This window comes from Lycorma delicatula, chromosome 7 (genome assembly GCF_047948215.1).
Source record: "Lycorma delicatula isolate Av1 chromosome 7, ASM4794821v1, whole genome shotgun sequence".
Taxonomy (NCBI): Eukaryota; Metazoa; Arthropoda; class Insecta; order Hemiptera; family Fulgoridae; genus Lycorma; species Lycorma delicatula.
In genome coordinates, this window is record NC_134461.1 from 85719558 (window position 1) to 85739202 (window position 19645).

General features: G+C 31.2%; 1 protein-coding gene across 1 annotated transcript in view; it reads left to right on the forward strand.

Moving 5' to 3' along the window:
- The window catches only part of Rga (CCR4-NOT transcription complex subunit regena), a 50181-nt gene that overhangs the window by 16770 nt on the left and 13766 nt on the right, over window positions 1-19645 (forward strand). Inside the window, exons 2-3 of the mRNA XM_075371760.1 lie at window positions 2427-2697; window positions 9941-10170. Coding sequence (XP_075227875.1) covers window positions 2444-2697; window positions 9941-10170 — 484 coding nt within the window. The 5' untranslated portion in view covers window positions 2427-2443. The remainder of the gene's footprint in view (window positions 1-2426; window positions 2698-9940; window positions 10171-19645) is intronic.

A 19645-nucleotide genomic window follows, 5' to 3' on the forward strand; every position in this document is an offset into this window, starting at 1 on the left:
GGTTTTGAATAACAGTATTTTTACGGTATAAATGATGAATTTGAACTGCAATTTGGTATCCCTGACCTTCTTCATGTAATGTAAAGGAATGATTCTTATTAAAGTTCTTTGAAACTATTGCAAATTTTCTGTAGGTTTTCTTTCTGATTTATAAAAAAAAATTGAAATTTTATCACATAAGATTGCGGAATGAAGTAGAATTTTTTATATTTTTTTTTTGGTCAAATTATGTAGCTAAATGAATATTTCATCATCCACTTCTTACTGTTGGTTGATAAATTTCACCATGATAATCTAATAAGCTTACTTAGACAGCGGAATATCGACTCACGAAATATACAGATTATTGAAACGTTATACTGGTATCAAACAGCTACCATTCAAGCAGGTAATGACGTTACAGAGGAAATACAAATACAAAGGAGTAAGGCAAGGATGCATTTTGTCCCCCATGCTATTTAATCTGCATTACAAAGCGATATTCAAGGAGGTTCTAAATGAAGATGAAGCTGAAGTTGTAGTCAGTGGTCAGCCAGTTAGTAATTTGAGGTATGTGGATGACACTGTCATCATAACGGAGACTTTGAGTGATCAGAGAGCAGTTCAAAAGATTAAAGATGTTAGTATACAGTATGGCCTTAGAATCAACTTCAAGAAGACAAATTACATGGTGATAACTGGATTACAAGTGACAGGCCCAGAGACAATGACACTGAGATAATTGAAAAAAAAAAAACAACAAAGTACAAATATTGTGGTACTTTGACCACAACTTGACAATAACCTACAACATGGACCAAACACTGGAAATTAAAACCTGGATAGAAATGGCTAGAAGCGTGTTCCTCAAAATGTGTACTTTCTTGTGTGATCGGCAGGTCAGATTATATCTGCGGGCTAGAATGGTAAAATGTTATGTGTTTTCTGTGCTACTGTATGGAATGGAGGCATGGACATTGAAAAAACTACACATGAAAAAGTTAGTGGCCTTTGAAATGTGGTGTTATAGACGCATGCTAAGGGTATCTTTGAAGGATAAGGTGTCAAACATCAAGGTACTAGAGAGTATGAATAAACAACTTAAGATTACGTCTACAGTACAAGCAGGGAAATTACAGTATCTAGGTCACATAACGAGGGGAGAGAAGTCGAGTTGCTCCAGTTGATCATGCAGAGGAAGATAGTGGGCAGATGTAATGTTGGGAGGCGCAGAATTTCATGGTTGCGCAATCTGAGGGAATGGTTCGGCACAACGACCACTGAGCTGTCTACTCAAAGGTCAAAATAGCGATGATGATTGCAAACCTCCTGAAAGGAGATGCCACTTGAAGAAGAATAATAAAATATAGTGATAAATTCTAAAAGATAAAGGTACTAATAGGATGTGTAAAATAATTACGAAAAGCAAACATCTTCAATATTACAAATTCCAAAAGTTTTACCATGACTGATTAGTAAATATTTTATATTTGTAGAAAAAAAATTAGCACTACAGAAGAAATTTATCTGTAATTGTTGATAAAAAAAAATCAGTATTTTTCTAGGAAGCAATGAGAAAAAGCTATAAATGCTATATTTAGAGACAATGCAACTTAAGGATTGTTAGGGAAAATATTTAGTAGATTATTCCTGTTGCCCATAAAGAGAATTTAGTTGGTACAAACCCTTTTTTCCCCTCAATAAAAGCAGCAGAATAAATAAAAAACATTTTGTTAACATATGATAATCCTTGAATTTTCAGGGGTCTTTTCCCTGTAATCTTCATACTTTTAATTGGTAATACTGGAAGTTTTAATTAAGATTGATTGATTATTGTGAAAAATATATATTAATTTTATCTACACTTTAAATAATTGTATAATGAGAAACAGTTGAGTTAAAAAATTGTGATAACATTTGTGTAAAATGTAAGCATTTTTTTTGAAGGTGACCATGGATGAATGTTTTTTAACTGTTTGTTTATTTGAACTCATATGGGTGTGAGTTCGTTGATATGAACTCATATGGATTGACCTGATATTTTAAGATGTGTATAAACTTAAAATAAAAAATAGGGTTTTTTTAAAAATGATAAAGGTGCTGTTGCCTTGCTGGTTCTAAGATTAAAATGATTGATTATTTCCTCTGGTATCAAATTAAAAATTATATTGTTTGTTGATTCTGTATGTTTAATTGCTATATTATTATTTAAAACTTTATATTAAGTAGAAACAGAAATGTAAATCTGGTCATTATCTAATTTAAACAAACAATTAATGAAGAAAAGATAATGAAGATAATCTTTCCGTTGAACATTTGTGAAAGATCTTATCAGTTGTAAATATGTAAGAAAACTATTATAGCGATGTTTTCCAAAATATTATGTGTATTTGATTATTATTGCTGTTATAGACTGTTTATCTATTTATTACTTTTATTTATTACAGTCATGATATAATTGGCTATGGCCAATCTTAACTTCCAGCAACCACCTCGTAGCATAGCAAATCAGGGCTTGACAAGAGGAGGTTTCAGTTCAAATTCATTATCCGGTCATGTTACTCCAACTTCAGGAATGTTTCCTGGATCAACACCACAGCAGCTTTCACCAAATAGAAATTTGGCACCTATGGGTAGCGGTAATAGAGGGTTGTTCACGCAGAGGGCGTTCTCTGAGCGGAGGCCTGTTCCTGGTCTCGGATCTGTTGTACAAGATTGGTAATCAGTATTTCTATTATAATTGTTTTTTTTTTTTAGTTTGTATTGCTGTGATGAGTCATTCTTTTTTCCATTTGTTGTCGAATAGTATATCTTAGTAGTTGCATTTAATTAAAAAAAAAAGTGGTTATTAGAGTAGGGAAAGTTGAAAAAAGGTATTTAAAAAGAAAACTTTAGAGGGTTTACAATTCCACTATACATATTCTCTAATCAAAAAAATTAGTTGACCCAACACTCTTCTTATGTGTGTTTATTATGAATTGAATGAACCTATTGTCTAATCTTGCTCATCTGTATGTTCCACTATACATTTTTTTTTTTACTGATTACAGCCTTTTAAAAATTTGTATATACTCATGATTTTTACAAAATTGCTATTTTTTAATATTAAAATGAAAATAAATAATAAAATCAAATGTAATGGGTGATAAGATCTGACAAAAAAACTATTATTAGTTAAATGTATTTATCATAATGTGAATATTATTTTGTAATGTGAGTGCTGCATTAGTTAGGTATCTAAAAAAATTAATATCTTATTTTAAATTTTATTAAAAAATATATTCACGTACAAAACACATACAATAAATATGAGTATATTTTGTCATTAAGATTAGTTATTATTTACTAATTAAAAATTTGAAAATCTGTTACGAAAATTTTTCCATCATTTTTAATTGTCTTCAGATTCATCTCATCTCCATCCCCATTGTTTGAATTTGAACTAGTCAATTCCAATATTATAATGAAGTCTTCAGTGACATCCAAATTATTTGATACGATACGCTGCGCTGCATAAAACTTAATAATTAATTCTTTTGTTTAAACATTAATTCTAATGTTTTCATCAAAGGACAAATTAAATTGAAAGCCGATATAACATTAAATTTTGGTTTTTATTATTTATCCAATATATATATAAATCAGTTTTACCCTCAAGAAATATTTTGTCTCTTCTCTTGTTTGGTCTCAAACTCTAAAGGAAATCAATTTTTTTTTCAAAATTCCACAGTTGTCAATGCCTTACAGACTTTTCCCAGTCCTCAGTAAGACTGAAGTCAATCCCATCCTTATCATGTTCTGAAACAATTGCACCTTTATGTCAACTTCAGGAAAGTTTTCTGCTTTAAAATCATGTAAGACATTTTCTTTCTGCATTCACATAAAACATTGCAACTCTTTTTTTTTTATTTTTCCGTAACATAATTACAATTAATTTTATTTTTATTAACTATTGTATGATGAAGTATTTCAAATCTTTTAGGAGCTTGAACAGCATTAACTGCATTTTAAAGTTTATAATGGGTTTTTTTATGACATATTGGTGTAATGTTTTTATGCTAATATATTTTTTGTATAGTAAAATTAAATTGGGAGAAGATTCTAAAGCTAATTTCAATGGACTTTCTACATTTCTGCAGAGTTCTTTTATTCTATAGGTTTTTCTGCACAGTTCTGTGGTTACAACACAAATAAATTGTCACCAAATATTCTAATAAAATAAAACCATAACAAATTGTAATAAAATTATAACTAACTTTTTATCAAATTTAGAAAACTGTATTGATTTTCCTCAAATTTTTTTCTTGCAGCCGTAAACTGTTTTTGATTTTCCTCCACCTTATGGAATTTTCCCTGGCGAGATATTGTATTTTTTTAAAATACTTAATACTGAATTTTTTATTAATAATTTTTCTTGCATTATATGAAAGATGTTTCATGAATGTTACTTCTTTTTTATAGAAAAAAGTATGCATTTATTTTTGTAATATAATCTTAAAACTATAACTAAACTGTGTCAGAACTATTGATTTTCTTAATGAAGAATTCAGTACACCAGAACTAGAAGTGCTAAAATTATTTACCATATATATTGTTCTACATATATATGATTGAATACATATATATATATGATTGAATTTATTTCTACAAATATATTATGGTTTTTATAATTAATGATTATATATATTTTTATGTGTATGATTTACTTCTGAAACCAAGAAGGCGTCATGCTACAAAACCATGAAAGTTTTCTGAACCAGAAATGGTCTGCAGGGCCCAAGTTGGGAGAGAAAGGAGGCTCAGGAACAACAGTCTCAATTTGCAATTTTCAAAAACTCATTGACTAGGAATGATGATATATATGTGGGTGAATTTTCATGGTGCATCGTCCACTAATTATTAGTTAATGTCTCAGCTTCTTTCTCACTATTTTCTCAAACTTTTTCACTGCCTTTCTCAAACTCTGCCTCACTGTCCAAATTTTTTACTGCATTTTGACCTCACAGGATGAATTTATTGATAAATGAAAAATCTTTCATTCAGAAAAGAATATTAACATGACCTTAATGTTAGAGCAATTTTTTCAAGCATTTTTTGTTCAAAGATTTTTCCCACTTATATAATTTGCACTAGTTTCTATATCATAACCATTCATCTATGTCTCATGATGTATTACAAAAGTTTTCATCACTCCATATAAATAACAGAATATTTTTAATTTTGTTCCTTAGTCAGTAGCTGTAACAGTTACCATCAATTTTTTTTTTTATTATTTCTACTGGTTTGCTTTTATCGTGCTCTTCCGTGCTTCATCATCCTTTGGCTTACAACTTAGATAATAGAATTCTCTTCAACTTATGGTATTCTATGATCCCTGTCTCTATTGTAATATTTAATTCCTCATTATCCTCCTTTCTGTTACACATCATTCACAGCACCTTTCTTTTACCCTTTTTTGTTTTCAAAGTGAATTTCTACCCTGTCAATTAATCCATGATGTTCGAAATCTCTTCTAACTCATTTTTTGTCTGTCGTAAAAGAACACCTTCACCTGGAAATCTCAGTATATTTATCCTTTTGCATTCAATAGTTACTCCACTTAAATTTGTCTTTATTCCTATATCGCTTTTATTCACAAGTTAAAAAGTAATAGGGACAAACTATATCGTTGCCCCAGTCCTTTCTGAATTAGAGTTTACCTTAGGTCATCTTTTACTCTTATCAGTCATCTGATTTTTGTATATATTGTGTAAGTGTACTTTCTTCAGCCTGATATTATTTAAAAGTTTAAATGGTAGAGCATTTAAACTTTTTAGGTCATGCCTTATTTTTACCAAATTCCTTCTCCAGGTCTATAGATCCCATAAAGGTGGGCATAGTCTTTTTAAGCCAGTCTTTTAAAATTAGATGGAGGATGAGAATGGTTTCTCTCTTATCTGAAACTAAATTATACTTCATCTAATAACCTTTCTTATTAACTATCCTATTAACTATATATATATGTATATATATATATATATATATATATATATATATATTAACTAGCCTATTAACTATCTTATTAATTATTTTTAATGCATAAGGTGATAGACTGATTGTTCTCACACTGTGCATTATTCTCACACATCTGTTCCTTCTTTCTTTGATATGGTAACAATTTTCTATAAAATATGGATATTCTCCGGTCTCATAAATCTTACATACTAATGTGTAAATCTATTCAGTCCTACTTCTGCTAAAAAATAAAATAAATGAAATATCAACTTTCCTTCTGCCTTAATTCTATTTAGTCCTAAGAACTCTTAATCAAATTATAATTTTAAAATAGTCTCATTTAACGTGAATTTCATTTTCTTTCTTCGTAACTTGTCTAATAATTTTTTCTCTGATTAGTTCTATATATTTTTGCCACCTATTTGTCATTCTTATCTCCTTATCAGTAGGTTTCTACCATACGACTGGTAGTAACACATTTTAGCTTTTATTTCTCCTAAGTTTTCTCTTATTTTTCTGTATGCTACGTTTACTTTTCCTGAGTTATTTTTCTCTACTTCATTGCAATTCTGCATCAACTAATTTTCCTTTGCTATTTTGCACTATGTAATCATTTTATTTCTCCTTTCATCATCAAAAACTGAATATGCATAACATTACAGCAGAATTTATCCTACAGTTGCTGATCAGTAAAGAAAAATACTTTATTATTAGATAGTAGATTTTAAATCAATCTAACAATTACTAATTTTTTTTTTTGGAACACTAAAGGCAATGAAACATGAATGTACAGTTATTATTCAGCAATTATTCAAGTGCAATTATAACAGTTTGTGAGAAAATTATTCCCATGATTAAAATAAAATTAGTCATACCAACATAAATATAAAAATTGAAAAATAATTAATAATTCTGATTATATAATAAATAGAATATCATTCTATTCCACTGAATTTCACTGCTCTTTGGAGTTATCCATTTATGAGAGGATTTGATTTACTCTTAGTTGAGGAAGGATTGAGGATTACTGATTTCAGTCAGTGATTAAAATTTTTTTTTAATCTTCTTCATTTGTGTACTAAATCTAAAAATATTTAATCTGCATTATGATATTACAAAATTGCAACCTTTCTTCAAAGTGAATATTTGAATAGTGATGCCCAATTAAAAAAACTGTTTTTTATTTCAAATATTACATGTATGTCTAGATAATGTAATAAAGAATTAAACAATTTTTTATATTATCCTTATTATACTAGGTCCCTTGCGTTGCATAATGTTTATTTTATATTTTTTAAATTGAAAATTACCTGTTAATTCAAATAATAAGATTAATAAATATGTGTCATTTAAGTATTTATAGGTGAATTAATTTATTACTTCTAAAATTAAAACCGTTATGAAATTCAGCAAGCAAGTCTTGTGTAACCATTTTATCCACATTAGGTAATCCCTGTTCAGAATTGAGAAAAATAAAAAATAAACATCATTAAAAGATGACAAGTCAATTTTTTTGTTAAACTGAATAATCTGAAATAGGTAATAAAGAATTCGTTCTAAATCAGAGCCTGATTCACATTTTCCATGAACATATTATTTAAAAGTTTGTTTGGCCTTGAAACATATTAACTGACTCAAAATTTATTAATACATATGGTACACATCAAATTAAAAATTTTGTCTTTGATAATTTATTTCTTAAAAACCATTAGATTAAAAAATTAAATTTTACACTATGTTTACTCGTTTCTGTATTATTTAAGTTGTACTTTATTTAAAGAAACCTATAAGATTTAATAGAAAATTGTTTATAAAAAGTAATCAATTTTTTAACAGTTTTCCTAACGTACAATTTCTACATCGTATAACTTCATTAAGGTATTGTGTAAAAAAATGAAGATTTAATTAATGTTTAAGAACAAAATCCTTATATGTTATTAAAAGTTGTTTTTTTTTTTTTTTTTTAGTTTTCTTTTTTGATAGTAAAGATAATTTTTTCCCTACTGAACCATAATTTTTAATAACAAAATTATGGCATTTGGACAGTTTCATAATTTCAACATGTAAAAAAAGATTTAAATTAAAACAGATGGGAATTTTGCTGTCTGTTAGTGAAGAATAAAGTTGTTTCACAGTCCTTCAAGAAAATGTAGATAATAAATATGGTTGGACAAGTATGAAGTCCATAAAGTATTTTTACTCATCATGAAGTAACTGTAGGCATAGCTGAGTTTGTACCTTCCCATCTACATAATTAAAATCATTTCTCTTAAAAAAGATTTTTAAAAATATGAAAATTTTTTCCTTAAAATTATGAAAAAAAGTGTAATTATAAAAAAAATGCGGTAATTTTTGCTTTAAATTAGTCGTATAGGAATCAACTGAGAAAAAACTTAAATGACAGATAAAGCTGTTAAATATATATTTTAAATGTTAATCTTTTTATATAATACTAGCAGCCCCGGCAATGCTTCACTATTGCTAGATTTGAGTATGTATGTAGATTTAAAGAACACAACTGAAAGATTGATGAAACATTAAAAAGTGAACAGTACAGAACTTCACAAAATTTAACCTTTCACTTATCCCTCTTTCCTTTTTCCCTTTTCTATATTTTCCATTTCAACCCTATTTTCCCTTTTCTTTTCCTCTGTTTCCCTTTTTCCTTTCTTCCTTTTTCTCTTTCCATTTTCCTTTTCACTTTTCCCTTTCCCCTTTTCTGCCTTTCCCATTTCCAGTTTTCCCTATTTTCCTTTTTATTTTTTCCCTTTTTCCCCATGTGCAAATCGGTTCAATAGTTTTTTGTCCATAGCGGACATCCATATGAACATTGCCTTTTATATATATAGAAGAAGAAAGTCTGTTTGTATATTTGTTTGTTTGTTTGTTTCATAAATATTTTGACACTGTCGCCCCCTAGCGGGTATAGTTTTTGCAAAAATTCTTCTCACCTAACTAATATATATTCTGAATATGAGCCAAATCGGTCCATAAATACAATTTTTCTAAATATCTCAACCCCAGCACCATCTAGTGGGTCCAAACTAATTCAGAAACCTTCACAGGCATGGGCACAACAACTCACCAAAGTTTCATCGCAATGGAATGAATGGTATAGGAATGCATACGGGACAAACAAACATTTATTTATATATATATATATATAGAATTACAACAAAGCTGTAGAATATTGAAATTAACTACTGAGAAAAGAAGCAAAAATGGATTACTTTTTTTTATAGATAATTTTCCATAATTTTTGCAGGTTTCAACAAATAAATTACACCTCTCTATTACAATAGATACAATAAACCATACTATACTCTTTTTCCATTAAGTGGTTCATGAAATGATGTTATAAACCCTTCAAAGAAAAACTTTCCTTTAATGACAAATATAATTTTGTAGTTTACATTTATTTCTAAGTTTTCACCAAACAGTATATGGTTTTAAGGTGAAAAGGAACTGACCACTATATTATAACTTGCCTAAGGATACCTGTCTAGTGCTATTAGGTAGTACATATTAGTGCTATTAGGTAGCCGCAGATTGTCGTGTAGGATATGTCAAACTTATTCTCAATGATTATTTGAAATTTTATGGATTTTTTTCTTAATTTACTTTAGAAAATTTTATCCCCACTAAGGAATAAAATCTCTAGAAAGGGGTGGGACCTCTTAAGAAGGTTTTTACTTGAAATTTTACTTTGATGTAGCATTTCATTTGAAGTTGGAATTTATACTTGGAGTTTTATAAAAATTGTAGTATCTGCTTGCATCTAACAAATTACAAATTGAATACTTAGGTAAAATAAACTGTAGTTCTTTATCAAATTAAAAAATTTCACAAAGAGAAATTTGTGGAGAGAAATTAAATTTTTGTTTTTATGGATTTGATTTATTAAGTTCTCTTTAATGAGAATAGACAAATGTTTATATTTTGTTAATTTTCATTGTTAATATTTCAGGAGTTCAAATCCCATGGGTAACATGGGTACATTCGGAATGCCGCCGAGCCGGACGTATGGCAATTCGCAAGGTGCGATGAGTAATTTCCATTCTGTGTTTGGTGGTGGTGGGGGCGGTGATACGAGTACACCGCCACTTCTTGACCTTTCCGAGTTCCCATCGCTTACCAATAGAGGTCAGGGTGATGCAATGCCTCAACCAAGCACAATGCCTGGAAAACAGCCTTATGGTAATTCAATTAATTAATTAATGGATGTATAACTAATAAATATATATATTTTTTATACATCTCATTTAATTAATGCTAATAACCAAATGCATTGTGTATATCCTTTATATTATTTGTTATTACGGTTATGTTTTATTCGCATCATCATTGTAAAATTTAGTTTTCTTTGTTGGTTTTTTTGCGTTGTTTTAAAATTGCTATTAGTTTTCACTAGTTCTTCATATTTTTATTATAACACATTTATTATGTTAATTTTTGATGATGTAACTATTGTGGGTTGGACATTAAATCTTAGTGTTTAAACCACATGACAATAAATTGATTTAGTGTAATTTTTTTTTAATTCACATCAAATCAAAATTTAAATTAAATAAATAAGATTAAAAATATATGTTCTACACCACCCAAAATGACAGTGCTAATATAAAATTCTTACAAAGATGTCACAAAAATTGTTAGCAACCAGTAATCACTCATCTCCATTATTTTATTTCAATTTCAACTATTACAGTTGAATCCCTATTGTTTAGACAATTTCAGTGATACCAAATCTATCTCAAAATGCTCGTCAAACCTTGAAATGCTCTTCTTTTGCAAAAAAGTACAGGCATTTTAAAAATTGTTTAATCAAACTGATACTTGGCAGAGTGGTAAATAAGGGTTAGATGAACTGCATATTAGAATATAAAATTTTTATTGCTGTCCTTTATTTTTTTTGTAGCTAACCGAATTTTACATTTCCAAAAGTCACCAGAAAAACCGTGTTTTTCTGTTTTCATGCCAATAAAAAGAATATGGCTAACAGCATGCAAATAATGTTTTAAATAAACATGCAGAAATGCTTAAAAATTCTAATGATGTAATTATTTTTTTCTTTTTGATATAGTAAACAGCAAAATAACTAGCCAAGTTATATGAAACTTATAGATGTATTATTAAATTTCTAAGAAGTTTTTGTGAAATTTTATACACTACCATTACCTTACGCTCTCACATCATTAATGTACACTAATCATCTATGAGATAATTTTTTTTTTATGAAATTGTTTGATTTTAACTAATTTTGTGTAGTTACTGTTTCTTGATATCTAGCTTTCTTGATAATTTTTGCTTATAATGTTACATTTTTCTTTTCGGTTGTCTTAGATTTGAATTGTTTTATTAATTCTGTGTTAGCTTAAAACAATCAGAAATTTATTATATTTACCTTTTAAGTACAATCCTCTTTTATTTAGACTCAAATCAGCAATTCTAAATTTTACAATGGTGGATGTTTTTTATTTCAATTGGCATCTTTGTTAATTCAGATTTGTCATTTTACATTATAGTATTATAATTTTAATAATTTTTTATGAATATCGTGGTACTTGTTTGTACAATATTTTTATAAACTATTTGTATATTTTATATACATCAAAATAGTTTTTATCTGTTTTCTCCTGTACCCTTTGCAAAAAAATTCAGTGCAAGTGAAGTTTCTGCTAGGTTAGTTTGTGGTATAGTTCATGTTTATAACTATTTAAAATATTTTAATTTTCAAATTTATTTAAGTTTCAAATATACATTCTCATTATGAAATTTTTTTTGGAAAATGATTATGAGGGCTCTGATTTTGAAATCAGTTTTTTCTTTTTAAGTTTTATATTTCTACACGCAATTTAATGGATTTTGTTCTCAAAATGTTTTTTTATTTTGACATGAATATTAATACAACATTAGTAGTGTTTATATAGTTGCCTCAGTAGAATGTGACAATTTTTAAACATATTTAATGTGACATTAGATTACATTGAAAAAAAAGTGATGTTAAAAATTGTTTAGTTTCACTTTTTTGATAATGACATTAACTAAATGGCTATTGAAGCAACAAACACAAATCCATGATGTGCTCTAGTAAGTTAATGCTTATTTCCTCACCAGTAACCCATTCCTCTAGCTGCTGGACATTTCGTAGATTGGTAGCATTAACTTTTGACTTTAACTATTTTCAAAAATAATTATGGTGCTGTTAGGTTCAAAGACCTCACTGGGAAATTGATGTGTTCAAATCTTGTAATTAATTGCAGGCCCTGGAAAAGCTGTTCCACTATCTCCATTGAATCCCAAGTTGTTTGTGCCATTCTTCCGTCCTATATAAAATCTTGTGGTAAAAAGTTCCTGTTTACTGTCAAAAGTTCAATTGTTCTACTCAAAAAAGTGTCCTTATAATGCTAAAATCTAACACTCCATATCTAACTATTGTTATCTTATTGCTACAAAACGGTTTCACAAACACCTGTTCGGATTTCCTATCATTATTATAATGACTTGATGTATCCATGTATCCTGAAACTAAATTTCATCAGACATAATAAGCCATTTCATAACTGTTTGATCATAATTTTAAATGTCTACATTATGTTACAAAACTATATAATGAGGATATACTTTGATTTTAATAATTACATGATCAGAATTTTGGATGATTACAGTTAAAAGTCAATGTGCGATAAATAGGAAGGACTTGCCAAAAGATTTCAAAACATTACTGTTGCAGGGCAGTGCAGTTGGACTCATTACCACTGCTGTTCTCAGTCACTTCACTGTTTCTGGAGTAGTTAAATGCACTTAATGCCAACAAATTGATTAGTAATACACCCAATAGCATCAAAATGTTTAACCTATTTTAATATGGTATTCCTTGAAGGGATAGAACCATGCTAACAACCTGAAAATGTAATCAAAACAACCCAATAGTTGCATTACACTTTTACACTCTACAAACCTTTGCGTAGCAAAAGTGTGACACTCCCATCGACCAGTATGTCATATTGAATACAGAAAACTATCATAATAAAATGCAAAACTGACGGCTGCTTTCCATGATGTACTTGTTTTTTCACTATATCTCATACATTCTCAAATGACAATTCAGATTCATCATAACCTATTATGCCAACATGTATGTAATAGATGTGTATTTAAATACTCAACAAAGGATAATTTGAAGAGCATCCAATAGCTAATTCTATTCTAAGACCTGCAACTTAAAAATAAATAAAATTTATTTAATAATTATTTTCAAATTTTTTTAGTTTTTTTTTTAATTTACCATTTATGACATGACTTAAAAATAAAATTTGTTTTTTTTTTTTTACTGATGAATTATTACTTTGGTGTAAATGTATGGCCAGTTTGAGGATTTGAATTGTCATTCACTTATGCAGTTAAGTTTATCTAATACTTGTTAAGAAATCTGTCTTTCATAGTGTAGAAATGTAATAAACTATATAGATATTTATTATATATATTTAATGTAGGCAGGTTGAAAATAATGCTGCTATATTCAGTGCACCTGAGTGGTGTACTAAGTTAAATCAGTGAGGAGTAGTGCCCAGTTTCTTTCTTTTATTTCAAGTGTAAATTACTAAACAATATTTGACATGTTTTAGTGGGTAAACTCTTACATATTTCCATTATTTGAATTACTTCATTTCATACAGACAGTAGGTTGCTGGATTAAGAATGCTATCATAGTTTTTAATTATCTCATAATTTGTTTCTTTTATGGAAGTATATAACTTCCAATATCTTACATTCTGTAGAGTAGGGTATGAGTATAACATTAATTCATAAAAGATATATTATAAAATCTCTTAGCTGAAAATATCTACTCAGAGTTGACGTTATTAAGTAAAAATTGGCAAATTTTTCATTCGGTATAGCAATGGTAACATTTCCTATTGTGGAATTATTAATGTATATATATATATATCCCTCTTGCTGAGATTTTTATTTGTGTTTCTACTTGTAATATTTCTGTACTGTATTAATTTTTTTTATATTAAACAAAAAATATTGTGACCAAGAAAATCAGATAATCATAGAAGTGGATGAAGGCCAAAAAAAATTTCTTTCAAATGCTAGAAAAATACAATAGTCAAATTATAATATATAAAGAACTTTAATATTTTCTTGATATATAAATCAGAAACTGTTTTCTTTGAAAACCCACTAATCTTAAAAAATAATCATTTTATTTTTCTCTTAGAAATAATTACCCTTCTTTTTAATGTAAATTAACGCTGGTATGAATTTTTTCCCCAAATTTTCCTTTATATATTTAAATTCACACACCAATTTATCACCCTTTCTGTGTATTATTGATACTGTATGCAAACATTACCAACTATGCTATGTAAACAAAAGTTATTCTTACAAATAAATTCAGCAACAGACATATCAAAATAGCAAGCTTAAAAGAAAATAACCATTATAAGAAAATTTATACAAAGAGCTCTTCGAATCCATGATGATCAAAGGTTAATCAGTGTTAACATGTAACCATCCATTACCTCTAACACATTATTATATATTATTCTCTTTTACATTTAGAGTTACATCTCTTTTACATCTTTGGTAGTTGTGAATCTCTGTTTCATAACCCTATCAAATCTTGGAACAATATATGAGTTGCAACAATTAAGTAATGAGACTGATGTGGTAAAAATTTTTACTTATGTTTTTAGTCAGCTGTAGTGTAGCCTCCTTTAAAGTGGTTCTCTTCTGCTTGCACAAAATGCAATACTTCTGCCACTGCTGGTAACATTTCTGGTATTTTTCTTTTGGAATGTTGTCTGAGAGCCTTGTCACAGCATTTTGGACATCTGTTCTTTGAAAATGGTGTCCCTTGACCACCAGTTTGACTTGGGTATAAAAAAAGTCAATCGGGGCAGTATCTAGTGAATAAGGTGGCTGTGGTAGTACCAAAATGCGTTTTGAATTAAAAATTGCTGTATAGGTAATGTTGCATAAAATGATGGGGGTATTATTGTGATGAAGAATTTTGTTCTTTGCTTATTAGTAATGTAATTGCTTGTTTAGTCATTATTTTGTTTATAATTGATTATTTCAAATTTCTGTTGTTTGGATAGTCTTTAGGTTATCTGAACTGTAAGATAGTTGGGTGGTTTTCTTTTTGTTTTAGCAGTTTGTTTGAATTTAATATAATTCAAATAAATTTGGTAATTAATCACTTGTGATTTTGTTTACATTGGTAACAGCCACATTGATTCTTTGTGATTGACTGTTGTGTTTGACAGTGGCCATCTTCCATTCATCTGATTGTTCTTTCCTTTGTTTATATTGCCATCTGATTTATTGGACTTGTTGACAATGAACAACTTTAAATTAATCTAATAGTCTTTGTTTTTATTAATATTGAGTGTGTCTGATAAAGGGAGTAAAAAGGGTAAGTCCAGGTGGGCAAAATGCGCTCCTGGTGAAGTAATAGCTGAAGTGCTGCTTGAATATTCCTCCTCATCAGGAGATGATAAGCTAAGGGCTGGGAGTATCTGGTATCTCTACCCAGGTTAAGGATTTAGTGCAGGATTTTGTTCAAGTGACAGGGCCTGTGGGGAATTCTGTTCCGCTTGTGAGGGAATTTAATGAGCAATATGAAACACTTATACAGTTCTTAGAGAGTCCCAGGAGTAGTTCAGCAAAGGTATGCGAAAAGGTTACCCTCAGAATGAGAGAATTCAAGTCGGTTATTTCTGCCATCGTGGAAGGGTATGATAAATTGGATAAGAGCCCTCCAGAAGTGCGTGAGGTGATTGAAAAGAAAAAGGTCTCTGTTCCAATTGTGGTGCCTTAATGTAAGCCTTATTCTCAGGTATTGAAGGAGAAATGGGAGGCCAGTCTGTCTTGAAAGTAGCCTGAGGCTGTTTTCGTTAATTTAAAGAAAGGGGTATCGGCGAAATCTAGCAAGCAAATGAAGGACGAATTTCAGGCAGTGATTTGACAAAGAGGTTGAGCCTGAGAATTCAAAATATACGTGAGACGAATAAGGGGCTAGTTATTGTTGCCAAGGACAAAGAGACAATTAAGTCATTTCTGACTCCCTCAAGGGCAGTAAAACCAACATGAGAGATGAGTGGTCCTAAGGTTATTGTTCATGATGTTTGTCAATGTCTTTCTGAGAAGGTGTTAATGACACTTGTATGGGAGCAGAATACTAAGTTGGCTGAAGTGCCCTTCAAGGTTGATTGTCAATTGGGCGTGAGGCAGAGCGTTACCACAATGTCTTCAAGGTGAGTCCTGAACTATTTAAAGGCTTCATATCAGGGCAGGTTGTTTATTGACTTTCCTTCATGTCAGGTCAAAGAACATGTAGATGTTGAACGTTGTGTTAAGTGTTGCCAGTTTGGATACAGCTAAACTGTGTAAATATATGGTGGTAGTGTGCCACTGAGGGGATAAGGGACACAAACAAGAGGAGTGTCCAAAGAAGTCAGAGAGCCCAACTTGTGTTAATTGCAGATATCTTTGGAAGGACCATAAGCATTCTGTGTAATAAGTAGTAAGGATTGTGATTGTTGTCATAGAGCTGTCACAATGTATTGCAATTCAATATCATTAGATGGTTAAAATTGGGCAAAATTGCACAGGGTGCATACATTTTACAGCTTGAATTTGGCGAGATTGCCATACGTAGGGGGTTGGATGTCTTGTTTCAGCATCTGTATGTTGTGTCTGGTGAACTCTGCCAGGTTTTTCTCGTTGGAAAAGATTTTATTTTGGTTCTGATAGCACGTTTGGTTTACTGTGCAGAAGGGAACTTGACTGGCTCTTCGACAGCCCTCTAACTATCATCATGTTGTCTGTGTAGATGTTCAGAACTTGCATCTGTATGTTGCAAGATCATATTTTCAATATAGAGATCCTGCTGATCGTCAACTTGAGGTGTGGGATTAAATCCTACATTTCTATGGTACCAGTCCAATCCTTATTGGTGTGGATGTGAACACTAAGTCACTTTTGTGGCGTAACGACTTCATCTATGATATCAGTGAATTAATTGAGGGCTTTTTAGCCCAACATGGTCTGCAGGTATATAATGTACATGGTGAGTTGCCCACATATAGAGGTATGGTAGATGGGCATCAGCTTTTTTGTTGATTGAACATCGATATTACCATTAGTAGCTTTATCACTGCCAATGTTTGTAACTGGAAGGTGATTGACAATAGCTAAGGCATCATTGATTGATTGTGTATGAGATTGCTGGTGATTTGAGTGAGCACTACCGATGTAACGTCCCAGTTCAGCAGGATCGTTTTCTGCACAGGCATGCAAACTGGAAAAAATTTATTGAATTTCTTTCAGCCAAACTTCGTGTTTTGGATTGGAGTCTGGATGTTCTGGATTTGGAAGACCTGGAAGAAGGTTTGTCAGTGGCATTCATTGATACTGCTGAATGTTCAGTTCCTTGTAGTTCTGGTTGTGAGAGGCTCACTACATGGTGGAGCAGAGAATTGATTGTTTTGAAACAGGCTGTCTGTTCATGGAGAGGATCTCAGTATGAGAATGATCTGGAACAGAGCAGGTGGTCCTTGTTGGCAAATATAGAAATCATAGATCGCAATATTTTCACAAAGTTCGGACAGCGAAGAGGGATTCCTGGCATTGCTTTGTGCTTGAACAGGAGATAAGGATCCCTGGGTAGTAGTATAGGGCCTTGGGACACAAACAAAGAAAGAAAATTCTTCTGTCCACTGTCTCAACCCCACTCAGTGTAATTTCAAACATATCTGAAATTTTGCACAGACTACTTGACGATTTACTGCCTACTGATACTGAAGTAGGTGAGACTGCATACCATCAGTGAGTGAGGCTTGAGGTTGCTCAGTTTCACAGTTTCACGGTCGAGATGCATCAAGCTATCTGTAGTCTAGGTAGATGTAAGGCGCCTGGCTTCATTGGGATAACAGCAGAGCCCCTTGTTCGCTCAGTAGGGGTAAGTGTGAGAATTATAGAATTATCACATAGGTTTTTAATAAATTCTAATTTTTAGGATACTTCTCAGTGTGTTGGAAGAAGGGGATTGTGAAATTATTGTTTAAAGATGGGGACAAGGATCCTGCTGTTAATTTGTCATATATGCCCTTGACGTTACTGCCAGTTATTATTGGTAAGGTCTTTTAAAAGGTTCTTACTTTTACATAAATGAGGGGTTGACCTCGCGTAGTTTACTAATGGATAATCACTATGGATTTCATCATAGAAAGGGTACTGAGGACGCCATATTTCATGTGATGGGTGTGGTAACCTCTAGTCAGGAGGAATATGTCCTTTGAATTTTTCTGGGTATTTGATAACTTCTGGCGGCCTGCTATATACCAATTACAGAAGAGAGATTGCACTGTGAGTTGCAGGTTATGCAGTTACTTCTTTCACTGGGTTGTGCTGCTCCGCGAGGGCAGCCATTATTGGGGAAGACACTGTCCAAAAGTTGTTCACAGGGCAGTGTGTTGGGTCCTTTATTTTGGTTGGTGGAGTTTGATTCACTTCTGCGGCTTAGGTTGCCAAGCGGGTGTTGCATCATGGCTTATGTTGACGATGGACTCCTGCTGGTTGAGGGAGGTTGAATTTCAAACCACTAAAACATGCAGGATGTGGGGTCATCAACATAAGTTGATATTTAGCCCAGAGAAGATCGCGATGATGCTCCTCAAAGGCCATTTGGCTGTGAGGTGGCTAGTCCACATATCAATGTCAGGCCAACATATTAGATATGTTCAGGTTCAAAAGTACCTCAGGGTTTTTCTTGATGAGTAATTGCAGTTTAAGAAGCACCTTCAACTTGTCACAGGGAAGAAGACCTGTAATGCCTTCTTTGGAATTTGACATGTGAACAGTCCTGATTTGGGTCTTAATTTTAAGACTATGAGTTTCTTAAAGTTATATGCAAGGCAATTATATGGTGCCTGTTTGGGCAGATAGGCTAAAATTTTAAAGGTATCGGGATATTTTGTTATGAAATCAACTCCTTATATTGCTAACGGAAAAAGGTGGTAGTATAACTTCACAGGAGGCGATCTTGGTGATCGCAGGTGTGAAACCGATCACGACGACTTGATTGCATCTGAGACAGTGTTATGTCGCTAAGAAGTCAGGTAAATTGAGTTTGAAGAAACTAAAGGAGATATAATGGCATGGTGTCGCCCTGTGGCAGACCAGATGGGATCATACAGAGTGTGGGTGTTATAAGCATGGTCTTTTCCCTAATGTTTTTGATTTGCAGGACACCTTTTGGCACACTCGAACAAGTATGTGATGCAATTTCTTTCAGGGCATGGTGCTTTTCGGGACAGACTACAGAAATTCAGCCTGGTGGACTCTGGTATGTAAATCAGCTGATTTTGAAGTTGAGAGTTCTAAGGTTCAAATCCTGCTAAAGGCAGCTACTTTTATATGGATTTGAATACTAGATCACAGATATCGCTATTCTTTGGTCGGTTTCAGTTAACCATCCATCTCAGGAATGGTCAACCTGAAACTGTACAAGACTACACTTTATTTACATTCATACATATCATCCTCTGAAGGAATACCTTACAGTGGTTCTGGAGGCTAAACAGAAAAAAGAGAGAGGTATGACTTAATGCACATGGAGACCATTTGTCGGCTTGATATTATCAGGTTGACATTTGAT